Source organism: Myiozetetes cayanensis, unplaced genomic scaffold (genome assembly GCF_022539395.1).
Source record: "Myiozetetes cayanensis isolate MyiCay16 unplaced genomic scaffold, myiCay2020 scf23, whole genome shotgun sequence".
Classification (NCBI taxonomy): domain Eukaryota; kingdom Metazoa; phylum Chordata; class Aves; order Passeriformes; family Tyrannidae; genus Myiozetetes; species Myiozetetes cayanensis.
In genome coordinates this window covers 7,784,983-7,801,563 of record NW_026087445.1, presented here as the reverse complement: position 1 = coordinate 7,801,563, position 16,581 = coordinate 7,784,983, and the positions used below count along the sequence as shown (strand labels likewise).

The window sequence follows — 16,581 nt, the reverse complement described above, 5'->3', positions numbered from 1 at the left end:
ATTTCTGGAAGATATCTGGAATTCTGAATGACGACGGGAAAATTAAATATTTTTGTGTTAGGTTTTCTCTCTCTTCCTCACAAGAAAAGGGATAGAGGTATTTTAACCCCATTTAGTTTTTCATTACTATGTTTAGGCTCAGGGATGTGTTACAGGGCGTTCACAGCATCACACCAGGCAGGAAGATCTCTGCCCTAAGAAGTGCCTTGCGAGGCTTCAAATGCAATGAATTAATTACGAGGCGAGAAAAACTGGTAGGAAAAGCTGCAGACTTGGAGAGGGCGACGGGTTGGGACCCAGCCATGCATTTAGTCCCTTTATCCACCTTAAACTCCTCGTGCCCTTGGCTGGGTCACTCAAACCCCCCTCTCCCCAGCTGCTCCTCACATCTGCTGCAGCTCCTTCCTGCTCCCGGAGCTTCTGTCCCCGTTTCCTTGTCCACACATTGGCCCCTATTTTCAGCCCCAGCCTTTCAGGGCTGCTGCAATAAACGATAATAGTCACCACATAATGAGCTTCCCGCTTCCCCTCGCCTTCATTTCAGTTTTCAGGCTTGATTACTGGGCTCATATTTCCTCCAGATAATTTACACTATCTTGGCTGCAAACAAATGGGCAGTTTATTATCTGCAATTGGCCTCTGCAAGAGGACTGGGGCTCTTCTTGTAGCGGAGAGTTGGAGCTCTGGTGGTTCTTTTTTTTTATCTCTGAATGATGTTTCTAAGCCCTTCCCTGGGTGAGGAGAGATAGTGCATTTGTTATTGATAGAATTTCCATTTAAATTGAGGATGTTGCTCGGTGCAACACGTGTACCAGTTAAACGAGACTCCTCCAGCAAAAGGCAGCAAATTACATGAAGGGAAAAAAAAATGTTGGGAAGGAGAGGGGGGGGAAAGGGAGAAATCACGAAACTTAATATGATATCCAGCTGGATATATGCCTGTAATAAAACATCTAGATCTTAATAAGGCTGTGGGTAAAGCTTGGATTACACACCCAGCTTTATACACTCGCTGCCATTCAGCAGCTGCCTGCCTTGAAAGCTCCTTTCTCTGCTTGCCAATCCGATTAGCTCTCTAGAAAATTAGAAACAAAGCAACATGGAATCTTGTGCTTTTAAAAAATAAATAGAAATTCAGCCGTGAGAAAGGGCTTGGAGCAGCCCCAGAAAAGCCTTTTCAAGTGGATAATGACTCCACGGGACAGACATTTTCAGGTGGATTTCCTTTTAGTCACAAATTGGTATTTGTACTGGAAATCAAAGGGAGGGATCTGGCAAACAGTAGGAAAATGCATCCCTGTGGGTTCTGTGAGTCCTTCCCAGCCCTTCCCCTGGGCAGCAGAAGGAAAGCTCCTGAGCAGAGAGAGGAGGATGAATGGAGTCTCCTCCGTGACCACACACCACCAGCTCTGGAGCAATGCCAGGGCTGGGCAGCCTCCTGCAAGCAGATTAAGGGGGTCCTGACCCCCCACATTCAGCTGGAGCCACCCCAGGCTCTGCTCCTGAGGTAAAAAGCACTGACACAAAGCAGACCCTGCAGCTCTGCCCTTGGAACCTGCAGTGCCCCATCAGGTCACGCTCTGCAGCCCCCAGAAAGGGGTGGGCTAATCCAGAGCTCAGGTCACATAATCACAGAATCATTAAGGCTGCAAAGGCCCTCTAAAATCATTGAGCCCAAATATTGCCAAGGCCACCACTAAACCACATCCCCAGATGCCACATCTCTCTGTCTTTTAAATCCTGCCAGGGATGGTGACTCCACCACTCCCCTGGCCAACCTTTTCCAGTGCTGAACAACCCCCTCAGTGAACGAATCGTTCCTGATATCCACTCTAAACCTCCCCTGGCACAACCTGAGGCCGTTCCCTTTCACTGAGTCTACTTATTTCAGCAAATCGAGGTCAGACAGGTGTAACTGAAGATGTTCCTGCCTCTGCTGACCAGCAGCCCTGGATAACAGGCAGTGATTATCCAGGTCATGGAGGGGGCAACAGGCAGCTGGTTTGTAGCCACAAAGACCTTGTGCTGCCTGGTGGGATGTTCATCTCCATCTTCTCTCTACAGGTGCTTTTGTATTTCTAATCAGACACACAAAAAAAAAAAAAAAAAGAAAATTAAATAAATGTTTTGCAGTGAGCCAGCCCTGCTGGTCACATCCTGTCTGCTCCACGTAGCTGGGGCAGGACCCAGAGGACATGTGCACACCAGCCCAAGTCCCATCATCCCACCAAGCAGGAATACCCATGCAAACCACCTTAATCCCTGCAAAAAGCAAGAAACAACTTCACCTGCTCCAGAAATGCCCTCAGGCATGAACTCAGCCAGCCAGGCTGTCCCTGCTCTGTGTGCTGGGGACACCAGAGGGACACTGGGACCCCAAGCTGCTTTCTAGGACTAATGTGCTGAGCCATGTTTCTGTGCTGGGCTGGTTTGCTCCTCCCAGGCAGCACAGGATCCACGGAACAGGGCTCTGTTCTGCCATTTGCAGGGTCACCTCCAAGCCTCAATCACAGGTGTGAAGGAATCAGCTCCATATTGTACGTTGGCGGTTGCTACGGGGGAAGAAATGATTAATTTATCACCCATTCCAAGATCTGAAGAAAGAAACATAGAAGGGGAAAGGGAGAAGGAAAAGAAATAAGAAAAGGGAAAAAAAAACCACAAAAAACAACCTCTCAGAATCGTTCTGCACAAGCTGCACAGGAGCTTTATTTATGGTCCAAAACTTCTACAGCCATCTGAATATAAAGCAGAATCACATCATGGATAACGGTGTGCCCTGAGCAGAGGGAAGAGACATCTGAGAGGGAAAGGGAGGGAAATGGCACATTTTCAGCCAGCTGGAGAGATTGCAAAGGGTTTTTAATTCCGAAGACGCCGAACAAAATTGCAGATGAGATTCCATGAGAATAAATAGTGTCTGGTCATAGATCAGCACAACTTGATTTTCTCCCCTTTAAGTGCAACGGTATCAATCTTCAGAGGGGAGGGAGCGGAAAAATCAAGGTGGCAAATGAATTATTCCACCTTACCCGGGAGAGAAAACAAACCCTTGCACTCTCACAGCAAGAACCAGGTTTGCTGCCTTGCTGGGCAAAGAGGCTTTGGTGGAAGAAGCAACTGAAATGCAAATCAGGCAAGAAAGTGGGAGAGGTGGGGAAGAAGGTATTTATATACAATAAATATTTAATACTGCTTAGTGTTCCCTCCTGAAGAAACTCATAGCAGGGATTAATTTTTACATTTCTGCCCACTCTGCTGACGCCCTTCAGCAAGGTTAATCTCCGCCTGCTGAAAGTTTGAAAATTAAATCCACGCTGGTGTACAAACTTCCTGTGTGGTTTGATTCAATTGCTTTCCTTCCCCTCCAAAATGATGGATGCCTGTGGAATCTGCAGCAGCCGCCTCCTAGAGCAGATAATTCATGAAGAGACTCTCCCCTCCTTCCTTCTCCCCCTCTCTCCCTGTTGTGTATCTTAATTAACGTTTCAAGTCTGGCAGCTTTTTGATTTCCGTTTCAACAGGATCTCTGATCAACCTCCTGGAAAAGAAAACCTAAAGGAGGGACAATTCTATTTTATTGAAGATAAAGGCTCCTGCCTTCTCCTGAAATTCGACATCGTGTTGGCAGCAGGAAGGAGCAGCTCCAAGCTGGGGTCTGGCCTGTGGCAGAGATGCTTCAGCTCTGCGGGATGTGGGAGCTGAAGGGAGGCACTTTTCCAACCCAGGTTTCTGTCTGGAAGCCCCCAGAAGATATTTGGATGTGAATTTTGGCTACCACTACCCCAGGTTACTCCAAGCTCTGTCCAACCTGGCCTTGAACACTTCCAGAGAAAGGGTAAAAGTGCCCCCCAGGTGCATCCCCTGGCTCTGCCTGCCCTGAGCCAAGAAACAGAGAAAACCAAAAATTTGCTGAGCTGAGGAGCAGCTGGAAAAAAAAAAAAAAAAAAAGCAGCCAAGCAGAGAGCAGAAAATTTTCTGCGAAGAACAACATCTCATTGTCAAATTAACATATTAATAATTAGGCAGAATGAGAACATTAAGTCCCAACATAGGGCCTGACGATGGCACGTTTGCTCTCGGTGCTCAGCTGTGTGGAGCAGCAGTTCCAGGGGTGCCTCTGAGTGTGACAGCCTGTGCCTTACAAGATGTAATTTTAGCGCTTCAGAGCTCCCTTCGTTATGCATCTCTTAAAAAACAAGCGTGTTGGCTTCTCTCTGAAGGAGAGAAAACAGCTTCTTCTTCGGGGTTTTCGCCTGTTTGATTTCTTTGGGGTGTTTATTTTTGCTCCGGGCTGTTTGAGAAAACCCATTAAATACAAGCATAAATTGCTAAGTTTTGTTTGCTGTGAAGGTAGGAACAGGCAGGGTCTGTCTGAACTATTGAGTTTGTGCCTCTGGAGAAAATCAGTTTGCTGCCATGATGCCCCCAGGATGGAAAAAACCCTGCAACCGGAGAAGTTACGAGGAATAAATGAAGTGGCAACAGGTGCCATAAATAAAACCACAGCACATTAACGCTCCTCAAAAGCAAACCAGGTTTTCAGTGCTGGGACTTTGGCAAGAGCAGATCCAGAGAAGATGCTGGGAGTGAAGCTCTCCCTGATGTGAGAGGGGATTGGGTTCCCCACAGCAGAAAGCACAGAGGGAGGGAAGAGATAAGAGTAGATTATTTCCAAGGATGTAACGTTTTGGGCCGTTGTGTAAAGGCAGGAGAGCAGCCCTGGTTAAACAGCCCCTGGCAGGTGTTGAGAACATCAGCCCAGGTTGGTTTCAAAGGCTGCTCTTGCCTTAAAGGGGAAGTACATGGAAAGCAAACAGAAAGCCAGGAAAACCCAGAATATACAGTGATAATTTATGGATAATTAAGATAAACCATTACTTCACACCTGCTTGTGGCAGAGGGACTCCAGGTTCTCAGTACCAAGTGACACGAGGTTCAGGCTGATGCTTCTCAGTGGTGCAGCAGCGAGCTGTCCTGTCAGATCATCCATGTTAAAAAAATATATAAAAAAATGGAAATTTTCTGTCTGGGCTGCAGGAAAGCCAGAGCAGTGAATTTGCAGAGGCACAAGGTGTTAAGAGAAGAGACACATTTGATTTGCACTGTATTAGCTTTTTGTGGGGACTCTGTAGCTTAATTCACAGGTGGTGGTGAACTGCCAGAGGCACCTCCAGCTCACTTCTCTTTCTCATAGGAGAAAGTCATGGCGAGGGTTTTTTGTGGATTTTTTTTTTCTTTTTTCTTTTCCCAGAGCTGTGTGTCAGATAAATTCTAATCTTTTGTTTGACACATTAATAAAAATAAACCCAAGTCAAATCAAGACTGGCTGGGGAGAAGATGCAGGACAAAAAGCAGCTGAACAACAAGAATAGCTCCAGCTCCCTTGTATGCTGTGAAAGCCTCATTCTACCCAACAATTTGCATATTTTCTTCATGCTAATTCATGCACAATCCTCTCCCCTTCTCATTAAAGCCTCCCACTTGGTCTTGCTGTTTCTGTCTTTCCAGGAGAGCTTCAGTGTCACTAAGGATGCTCAATACTTTGTATAAAACACCCATTCACAGTTTTAATTCTCCCCAAACTCACCTAGACCCCAGGGAAGGGATGCCCAGGATCTGGTCTCTAAATTTAATCATTGCCAGCGCTTCCTTTTTGGCCATTTTTATTTTTACCAGTCTCCTGTAAACATGGTATTTAAGGAGCTGGGAAGAACATCACTTTGGGAGGTAACAACGGCAGGACACAACCCACCAGAGCTGCTGTGCCTTGTGGAGAGCAAATGGTGTCCCTGCATGGCACAGGTTGGGCTGGGAGTGCTCCAGGGCTGCTGATCCTGGTTCCCTTCCCCACCAGCTCCCAGGAGAAACAGGAATGTGCTGGTGCAGCCACAGGGGTTGAAGCACTACTGGAGGGAGCTGTGTTTCCAAACAGCTGCTTTGCTCTTTTCTCCAAAGGTTCTTTTCTCTGCCTCACTTCCTACTCTTCCAAAATATGCAAGAATGTGCTTTTTTTAGGGACAGCCAGTGCTCCACGAGTTGAATCATAGGATTGTTTAGGCTGAGAAACACCTTTAAGGTTACCAAGTCCAACCGTTAAGTGAAGCAAGCCAAGGGAAACCAAGATAAAAGACAGGGAGTCAACAGACACACAGCCATCACGAGTGCCTGGGCCTCTTCCTCCAGGGCAGGGCTAAAAAATAGACCAAAGAACAAATCCATTTTACAGCCAGAAAGCAAGTCCCACAGCAACTCCTCTTTCGCCTGTGGAAGCAGCCAGGAAGGACATGCATGTGTCCTCACGCCTGGGTCAGCTCAGGTAACTGGACAGGGAAAGCTCCTCAGGCTTCACCTGCTTCCTTAACACACAGAAGTGCATAAATCCCAGCCCAGTTAAGCCTCTGCCTGTTAGAAAAAAATAAATATCACATGCAGGGCAAAGCAGACCCAACAGCCCTGCAGACACCCAGGCTGGCTCAGCTGCTTTAAAGGCTGTTGGAAACACCATCAGGATCAGCTGCCCTTGGATAACTCCCCCTCCCTGAGCTCTGCCAGGGGTGGGTGTTGCTCTGCTCCCCCCAGGGCTGCCCTGAGTGCTGATCCTCTTGTTCTCTTTGCTGAATCCTGAGGTTTGGCTGCTGGTCCTGCCCCTGGGCATCACCCCTAAGGTGGTGGGGGAAGCTGCTGCAGGAGTTTGGGATGAGCAGCCCCGTCCTCACTCCATCCTCACAGAAAAACTGAGCTCTTCTGGGTGCTCACACTCTTGTCTCAATTATCTGCTGCTTTTTCTGTGGATCTTCTAAACATTCCTCTCCATGTCTCACCTGGTGGAGTCACAGCTTTGTAGCTCCAGCTCTAAATCATGGACTTTGTTATATGAAAAGAGGTGAAAAAGCTGCCATGGCTTCTGTGTCTGGCACTGCCAGAAACAGTCAGATCCTTCCTCAGATCTCTGTTTTCTCCTAATAGCAGATCAAAGCTTCTCTCAGCAGCGAGGCTCTGAGGCATTTGCTGCAACCATCAGTTATTGAGTGCAAATCACAACTGGCAAGTCAGCATGGATGTGTTAGTGTCACCTTGAAGCATGATCAAGATGTAAGTTAAATGTTTCTAGCCAGGTTTAAGTAATTAAAATTAGTTTCCCGTAATTTATTCCTTCAGGTGTGGTACCCCCCTGCATTTCTGGGGTCCCTTTGGATGAAGATTTAGCCACAATACCCCAAGATTTCTGAAAATCACTCCTATGAGTTACATTTAGACTAAAGGATTTTAAAGGCCGGGTTGGGCAGGGTTTGGAGCAACTTGGTCTAGTGGAAGGTGTCCCTGCCCATAGCAGGGGTTTGGAACGAGGTGATCTTTAAGGTCCCTTTCAACCCAAACCATTCTGTGATTCTGTGGCTTTGGCTCATTATCTGAACATCTCCCTCCATCTGACTCCCAGCACAGAAAAAAGGTCACCCAAGATCCACTGCAGCCAAAGAAGGCAGGGGAGAGGCTGAGGGGAAACACAGCTTGGCTTGGTCCCTGCAAAGCTGGGCTCAAGCCCATGCCCCTGTTTTTGCACCTTACCCACCTGTAATGTTGCAAAGGTCACATTTGGAAGGTACAAACATCTTCTTGGACCTGGAAACCAGCAGCACCAACCGGATGTTCTTTGCAAGAAGCCCCTGAGAACCTCAACGATGCGGATTCTGCAGCCATTGCTGGTGTTGGCAGGAAGGGACCTGCAATTCCTGCAGTGCTTTCCAGAGGATCCATCACCTTCCTGCACATCCCTGGAGTGAAAACCACGGGAGGAAGGAGGAGAGGGTGAGTAAAGTGTCCCTCATGTTTGCTTCCCCCAGCACCTCCCCGCAACAGTGCCCTGAGGATGAGTTTGGGGGTTGGGGAGCTCACCAAAAAGCTGGAAAAATGTTTGTTCCTGAATTTGTCTCAGGGTTAGAAGATCAGCAAGAGGAAAGTCTCCTCTGGTGACATTTCTGCTGGTGTGGAGGTGGAGAGCAGGTGGCCACCTGATCTTCTCATCCAGATCCCAGTCACCGAAATCCCCAGGTTGGCTTTTTTGGCACTGTTGGGTCAACTGGAGATTCTCACTATGGGAAAAAAAAAATTAAAATTCCAGGCCTGGAAGTTCTCTCTCTGCTGGGTTTGGTTTATATTTTACAGTATATATTACCTTTAAGCACTTGCACAGCTCCTCTGATGAACTCTTCGGGTTCCTCAGGGTCGTGGAGAAATCCTGCTGCAATCAACTTCAAGAAGACATTCACATCACGTTGGTTTAGGTGGAAACAGTAAACTTGATTTATTGAAAAAAAAATCTATTACATTTATTCCTTTATTACACAGGTTTAAAATATTTAAAAATAGCTCTTATGGGCATTACACTTAAATTTTATGACATGTTTATTGGACTTTGAAGAAATGTACAATATGTCATTTGACACTATATTTTAAAAAGGGCCTTATGTACTAAAAATTTTTTTTTCCATAGGTTTTATTTTTCTTATCAACATTTGTTCAAGTCATATATATTAAGGGAGGAGGGAAATAAAATTACACAAAAAGAAGGTCTGCAAATACAAGTAGTAATTTTATTGCAATATACCGTAGCTAAGTGGTCTGGGGAAATCGGAACAGTTTGGAGCTCAGTACAATTACAACACTGTGGAATTCAACAGAGAAAATTTTTTTTCTTTCTTTTTTTTTTTTTTTTGTACTTAAAGCGAAGAAATAAAAGGAAAAAAAAATAAAGAAAAAAGCTCCCTTGATGAAAATTCATAACAGAATCACATGACCTAGACGGACGCACACGTGTGGACATACATCAATATATGGCTTTGCTGTTGCAGAGAGGAATGTGCAACCTTTCCTGACCTTCCCGCTGTTCCTGAACAACGCTGTTGCCAAGGTGACTGAGAAGCTGAATTCCTTATATATTATTATATATTCCTTTTCACTGCTTTGCTGCCGGAGTCTGCAGTTTTTAAGGGTAGCACCTTTTTAGTCTTTTATTCTCCGAAATGGAAAAAAGTAAAAAAAAAAAAAAACAAAAACCCCAACCCCATGAGAGAACACTCCAGAAGAAGGGAAATGGATGGACACGGCTCTCCCAGGCCAAAAAGCACCAAGCGGCATCGCCGCTCCCTCCAGCACGGCTTGGCCTCCCTTCCTCGGATGCTGCTGCTCTCTGCTTGGGAAGGAGGGAGGAAAAGACATCATATATAGGCTTTTCTTCACAGTAAATGTGATGTCTTTTCCTTTATGGTGAAAGATTCCCCCTTGGTTCACGCGTTGCCGTAACACTCCAGGCCAAATAATAATAATAACAAAAAAAAACACCCCCACCCCACAACATCTATTTTTTCCAGCTAAGAGGTCTAAACAAGGAAAACGGCCACAGAGAAAAAACAAATGGAAAAAGAAGATGGTGTCAGCACGTTTGTGAGCCGTGGAAGAAAAAAAAAAAAAAGCCACTGTGGGAAGAGAGCAAGAGAATTGCAGACTCCCGGCAGCACCCACACGGCTCCGGCACCGCGCGCGTCAGGACACCCGACATCTACATAAATTAGCACCACAAACGTTCAGCACTGAGCACAATCTGCTCTGGTTACCACCGGGAAAACGTGTGGATAGTCTTGGGGAAAAAGAAAAAAAAAAAAAAAAGGAAAAAAAGATGTAGGAAAAGATGGAAATCACGTTTAGTACCTTTTCTGCACGGACCTTAAAAGCTGCTGCAATACAAAGGAGGAGGGGAGAGGGTCTTCTGCTTAACAGATATGAAGGTGACATGCATTTGAAAGTGGTTAAAAAGCAGAGCTGGTGGGAGACTGGCCAGTGGCAGGGTATCACCAGTGTTGTATTAAAGTTATCAAACAGATAGCACCACAGAGACATGTAAAAATAAAAAGCACCTTGGTTTTTTTTTCCCTCCTTTTTTTTTTTTTTTTTTATACACTTGATATTCAGAGAGGACAAATGGACTTCCCCTGCCGCTGCAATCTGCCACTGGGGATGGATTTGGTTTTAATTATTATTATATAAGAATGTTTAAGGAAAAAAAAGGAGAATTAATTTAAAACATGTATGTTAAGCAAGCGCATAAAAAGGCAGAGACTCGAAGCAGATCCTGCTTTTAGATCAGGGTTTTGTAGAAAATTTGTTAAAAGGTGGCTTTAATTTCCTAATTTTGAAGTGAATCATTCCAAAAGGCAACTCGGGGGGCTGGTTTGCACCTCATCCTGCCAAGATTCATCCTGGGTTTAACTCCAAGGCTGAGGCAGAAGCAGTGGGGACAGGAGTTTTTATTCCCAGGTGGATGCTTGGCTGGGCAGTGGGTTTAAAACACACAAGGTCACGTGCATGTTTATAAGCCAGAAACATTCAAACATTTAAAATAATATACAAATACAAATATTTACTTACAAACATATAAAAATATAAGCACCTTTAATACATGGGAAAGAGATGCCCAGTGTGACCTTTAGCTAAACTTTGCGAGAACGAAGAATTAGGCAACTCAGTGGAGATAACTAAAATTTCTGGGATTGGCCATGACACCTCCTTGCTAGAGCTGATTGAAATCTGGTGGAATAACAACAAAATGCCTTTGATGAGCTTTGGCAGGGTTTGGATTGGAGCCAGGACTTCAACACCAAGCTGAACACAGGAGTTTCAAGTTTTTTCCCATTTTTTTTTTTCCTTAGAAACGAACAAACAAACAAACAATAATCTACAGGCAAGTGCTCGCTGTTGCTCACAAGAAGAAGAAGAAGAAGTCTCTGATGGCGGTGGGGTCTGCTCCATGGCCCTGGAGCAGCAGGGACAGGTCTCCAAGGCCACGTGTGCGGCGGTCGGTCATGGAATTCTGCGTCCGTGGTGGGAACGATCCCCTCGGTCAGTGACTGTGGGTCAGAGGTGTCCCAGAGGAACTCAGGAAAAACAAAGGGATGAAAAACAAAAACGACCAAAAAAAAAAAAAAAGACAAAAAAAAAAAAATCGCTGTCCAGTCTCACAACGTGCACGTGACAAGGAATTCTTCTTTTCTTTTTTTTTTTTTTTTTTTTCAAAATTTAATTAAATGGCGCAATGAGGTTACGAGGTTGCTCATTTGGAGACTAGTTTTCAGGTGGCTCTTAGCCCATGAAGCAAGCTGGTCCCACCTCGAATCCAAATTTCTGTGATGCTTCTCCGAAGTCATTGAACATGATGTCGACTATAGGTACTTGCTCTACTTTGGGCGTGTTGATTTCCAGGATGGTTTTCTGATAGCCCTTCTTTGCCTGGTGGGGAGAAGAGGGAGGAAAAGAGGAGCTCTGGTGATGCCTCCAACCAAACATCAGCAAGATATCATGACCGAGCATTCACCACTCAGGAATGCCCAGAGATACCTTACCCAGACATTTTTTGACCCAAATGAGTCACCCAACACCCAAACACGGATTTATTTGCCCTGCAGATTTACCAGACGTGCTCTCAGGCGGGATGGTGACCACGGAGCAAAGCCCTGGGAGATGTTCACTCCGAGCCCAGACTTTGCTGCCATGCAGATCACGACACACTAACTCTGCTGTCAGCACATCTCCAGGCTGGAACAGGAGCCTGGTAAAACTGTTGTGGCTGTGCAATAGTTGTTTTACCTCCCCGAGGACACGCATGGGTTGTTGAGCAAATGGGAGCGATTTAATTTGAATATATTAGTTTGACTATTACCCGAGCGCTACCGAAAAGATCACATTTAAAGTTTGATGGAATTCACAAGGTGATGTTGTCTTTTTATCGTGCCTGGTAGCCATACAGTTATTTCCAAAATATAAATAATTATTAGAGGAGCAGAAGTGCACCCGAGGGCATACAAGGCTGCACAAACAAGTGAATTTATGGAGCAGCTTTTGGCTCTACCTTTCCCTCTGATTTGTGTGTCTCGGCAGAATTGGCTGTATCAGAGCTACTGAGAAAGGGCTGTAAGATCAGGAAAAACACATTCAAATAATGGTCTGAACATAAGCCCTGGAGATCCACTGACTGCAGCACAGCCAGAGCGTGGGTCGTACCAGGACCTCTGAGGCAACGCCGTATCAGGCAGATCAACCTCATTTTCCACACAGCAGGGCTCAATCACAGAATCATTTAGGTTGGAAAAGACCTTTAAGATTACCAAGTCCAACCATTAACCCAGCATGGCCAAGTCTGTAACCTGAATCAGTTCTGGAACTCACTCCCACTAATGGATCAAATGCACCTCTAAATTTCTGGCGGGGTTCTAACAGCCTTTTAATTGGTCTAAGATTCAGATTAACATCATCTTTAATGTAGAGAACCTTTTGTAAACAGTAAACTCCCTTAAATAAATAAATCTAAATAAATTAACCCTGTGGTTTGGGCAGCACACTCTATCAGGGTACCAGGGAGGTTACAGGAGTCCAGGTGATGCAGAGCCCCCTTCTGCAAGGTACATTTTATCTCCTTTTTTACAGCCTGCTTGCAGAGAGGAAGGACTGGGACACACTGATTTAGAGGTGATGCCCAAAGTTTTGAGCCAGGAGATGGTATCTCTGTGCTCCACCATCACACTGGGGCTGGCCCAGCCTCTCCTGGTGCTCCCACAGCTTCAGTTCTTGCCACAATCATTTATTTGCAGCACTGAGACTGGCTGTGTAACAGCTGCCTCTGAGAAACAACCAAGGAATAAATTCAAAGGAGCTACAGTCCTCTTTCCATGTGAATATCACAGAATCCTGGAATAGTTTGAGCTGGAAAGGACTTTAAAGATCAGCTCGTTCCACACCCCCTGCCATGGGCAGGGACACCTTCCAAAATCCCGGGTTGCTCCAAGCCCTGGCCTAGTATTCCTCATCAGGGAGAGGAATGATGGCACATTTAAACCCAAAGGGTTTTCAGCAGGCACATCCACCCTAAAAAGTGCAATGTGTGATCCTACAGCATCCCTGAGACTTCAGAAGGGGAAGGGAGGTGCTTTTTACCAGGGACATGTTGCCTCAGCAGGAGATATGAAGTACTTGAGGATAAACTTCTGAGTGTTTCCAGAAGCAGACTGGATGCCCTTTCCCTCTCCACGAACATGCTAAAAGAAGTGATTCTAATCTGATTTTCCTCATTGCTCCTACAGTAAAAATCGTGTTTGTGCCAGAACAGAACCATTTTAATCTCAAATTATGTGGGGAGCTTTTTCTGTCAAACATCTCAATCTTTCTGTCCCGTGGGCTTCAAGCACTGCAGTTCCAGAGGGTGGGAATTATGCATGTTTTTGCACCAGCAAGCTGGGTCTCAAAATAAAGGCAGGCAGCACCTGCTTTGCCAAATTTTTATCTCCTGATGGCAGATTTTTAAGAGTTTAAACCCAAATCAGGCATCCAATAGAAAGAGGCAGAAGCAAAGGGAGGATGCTGGGCCCCTCTGGAATCTGTGGCTGCTGCTTGTGGCCAAAGGGAAGGTGAGGAGCAGGGTGGGCTGGAAGGGGAGGGGAGAGCTTCACTCTGGGCAAAAAATCTCATCGGGGAAAAAAATTAAAGAGAAAGATGTTAAAAGTCACATTTGAAATATGAGCAGGGGTGTGAACCTGTCTCCTGCATCCTGTAGATCATCTCCTCTGTACAGGGTCAGCCTTTGCTTTGGTTTGTCCTCTCCCAGGGGCACTGGTGGCTCCTGTGAGGGGCTGGGGGGCACACGGAGCAAAGCTCAGCTCCGGTCTGGGCTCCCCTGGCTGGAGCTGGATGCTCTCCCATGACCAGCACAGCCCAGAGCCTTACTTTTAGAAAAACCCCATCCAACCCAATGCCAAACCCCTCTAAGACTTCCTGAAAGCAGTTAAAAAGATCATTATCAAAACCTGCAAAACTCATACAAGACCAGGTTGTCATCGCTCACCTCACCCTGTGTGAGGAAACAGGGGACAGCCAAGGCAAGGGGGGGGGCACTTATAAGCAGCTTAAAAGGAGTTTTTAGGCAGGTTAATTTGATTTTCAGATCCATTTGCTTCCTAGATGTGCTGCAGCTTCTCCTGACCCAGAGTGGAATTACGTATTCCCAGCTCAATGTCTCCCATGCCAGGGACCGCCCTCAGGACAACTACACCAATGGGCACAGCAAATTTTGGGGGTGGGGAGGATTTGCTCCGAGGCAGATGGTGCTGGACAACCCGGGGAGGGGGACAGAGACACCCCAGAGTGTCATTCCCTTTCAGCAGGGCCCGGCCCAGGCCAGCAGTGCCCACGTACCGCGCAGCCGTCCAGGGCAGCTCGGATGTAGGGGTTGTTGTCGTAGGACATCTCCTCGTCGTTGGAGCCCAGGAACCGGATGGCCTTGTCGTAGCTGTTGGTGGTGGCATCGTGCCAGGCCACGGACTGGTAGCAGTTGTAGGTGATGTTCTGGTGGGCCGAGGCGCTCAGGAGCCGCAGGAAGGTCATCTGCACCACCCCGATGGGGTTCCCGTCCGAGTCCACGTAGGAGAGCTGTGAGGAGTGGAGAAGGGGAAAAGCTGGGCAGTGAGAGGGGATGCAATGTCCCCCTCAGCCTGGGGGGCTCTGAGGGCTGCCAGCGTCACACCCCACCGGGGTGCTCCTGCCACAGGGCTGCTCTGGTCCTCCTGTGGCCAGGGCATGGGTAACAAAGGGCACTTTATTCTCTTGGTTCACGTGAGCTGAAAAAATAAGGCTAATTCAGGGCAGGAGAAAAAAAGGAAGGGGATTTCAACCCACAAAGGTGCAAATTTGGGGATATACGTCTCAGTTTAGGCCAATAGTGAGCATATTTCTCCAGCTTTTGAAGAGGAGAGAAAGCAGATTCCTGTAAGGGTTCAGGGCATTATTTTTCTGTCCTGTTTAACAAGATTTCCTGGCTGCAGTGGGTCTTTTGTTCTGCACACCCTGGAGTATTTCCCATTCATTTTTCCTGGGCACCAAACACTTTGCTTTCAGACAATCTTCGCACTCGATCTGCAGCAATCCTGTTCCTGCTGATAAGGACTGGGGGCTGCCGTGGCTGGCAAGGCTACACTCAGGCAAAGGGAAAATGGATTTGCTGCCCTTAGGGCATGTTGTGGACACAGGGCTGCACCTGCACACTGAGATTTGCTCCGTTCTGCCCATCAGGCTCCTTTTCTCCCAGGCAGGAGAACGGTGCCTGTAACAGATTTTTGCAAACCAGAGTTTACTGAAATTCAATTCCAGCACTTAAGGCATTCAGGGCTTTCTGGGAGTTTTGTGCCCTGCCAAAGAAGCAAACACAAAATGAGTTTGCACACGTGAACTGGCTGTGCTTGGGGGGTGGCATCTCCAGCTGTGGCCAAGCCACTGCCCTTGAGGGACAATTGGGTTTCTTTAGAAACAACCAGGAGAAAAACACAGGCACGCAAACAGCGGAGTTTCCTTCGAGGTACCACGAGACATCAAGTTGTGGTGCAAGCTGCAAACTGTAGAAAAGATTCATAACCAGGTAATAAAATAGTGAACAAAAAGGTAATAAAAATAAATAAATATACCAACCGGTTGTCAGGATACTGTTGCACTGTCCTCCTGAGAGTTAAATATGACTGACTGGGAGAGAGCCAGGCATGCCAGGAGAGCTACCAGAAAGCCACCAGGACGTGGAAGGAAGGGGACACAAAATGCCAAGCACTTGGCACGCACCCAGTGCCATGTGGACACTACTGATCTGCAGGACCTACTGCTCTTATTTGGTCCTTATTTCAATTCAGAGCTTGGTTTGGAGCCTGGCTGCTCGTTAAGCGGTCTCTGATGCTGTTCAGCCTCTGCAGATTGTGTGAAGCCCTGGCTCAGCTTTGCAACTGGAGCCGCTGGGAACTGGTTGTGGGCATAAGGTTTGCTCAGGGGAACAGTTTTGCAGAAATCAGTCATCTCCTCTTTTCTCTGTGCTGGTATTTCCCAGTGGCAGATGCCATATGGCTGTGAAGGATAATGGAATGGGATGGGATGGGTGGCAGGCCTTGTTAGAGCTACTGGGAATTGTGTGTAACACACACAGAAGGAAAGCAGAAGAAAACATCTGCAACCCTCTTATCCCTCTGAAGGCAGCTTGGCTGCATCGTGAGAAAAAGTAAGAAATTGGCTCCAAGTACTCTGTGTCATTGATTAATTATGGTGTGGAAGCATCAAAACAAGCTGGTTTCTTTGTATTGCATAGTTACTACACCCTTCTTACTTTGGGTGTTCCCAGCTGCACACCTTGTGCAATTCCAGGATTCACATGGAGCCCCCTGTCAGCAGTGCTAATAAAACTTTACTTTCATGGCCGGTGTGTTTAACAGTTTTGTGGATTGCTTAGGTGGGTCTTCTACGTGCTGGTGGCTTGTTGTTTGTTTTTTTTCCAAAACAGAAAAAGCAGGACAGGTAAAAAAGCAAGAAAACAACAATACAAAAAGATGGAGCAAAGAGCTCCAAGTAGCGCCAGAAATTCCTATTTAAAAAAAAATAAGCCCTAAGCTCTAGGTTGACAATTGAGCCTCTAATGTAGCTGATAGACTGGGAAAAAAAAAAAGAAGCAGGGAATATGGAAAAGTGAAGGTACTTGTGTAATATTAACTGATGAAGTGCTCTGTAATT

At 46.4% G+C, this 16,581-nt stretch overlaps 1 protein-coding gene across 2 annotated transcripts in view; it reads right to left on the bottom strand.

Moving 5' to 3' along the window:
* Window positions 1-8,280: 8,280 nt before the first annotated feature.
* COL5A1 (collagen type V alpha 1 chain) overlaps window positions 8,281-16,581 on the bottom strand; it is a 139,654-nt gene continuing 131,353 nt past the window's right edge. For both annotated transcript variants that reach the window (XM_050320012.1, XM_050320013.1), the window contains exons 65-66: window positions 14,239-14,472; window positions 8,281-11,283 (exon numbers count right to left, since the gene is read on the bottom strand). In XM_050320012.1, coding sequence (XP_050175969.1) covers window positions 11,137-11,283; window positions 14,239-14,472 — 381 coding nt within the window. In that variant the 3' untranslated portion in view covers window positions 8,281-11,136. The remainder of the gene's footprint in view (window positions 11,284-14,238; window positions 14,473-16,581) is intronic.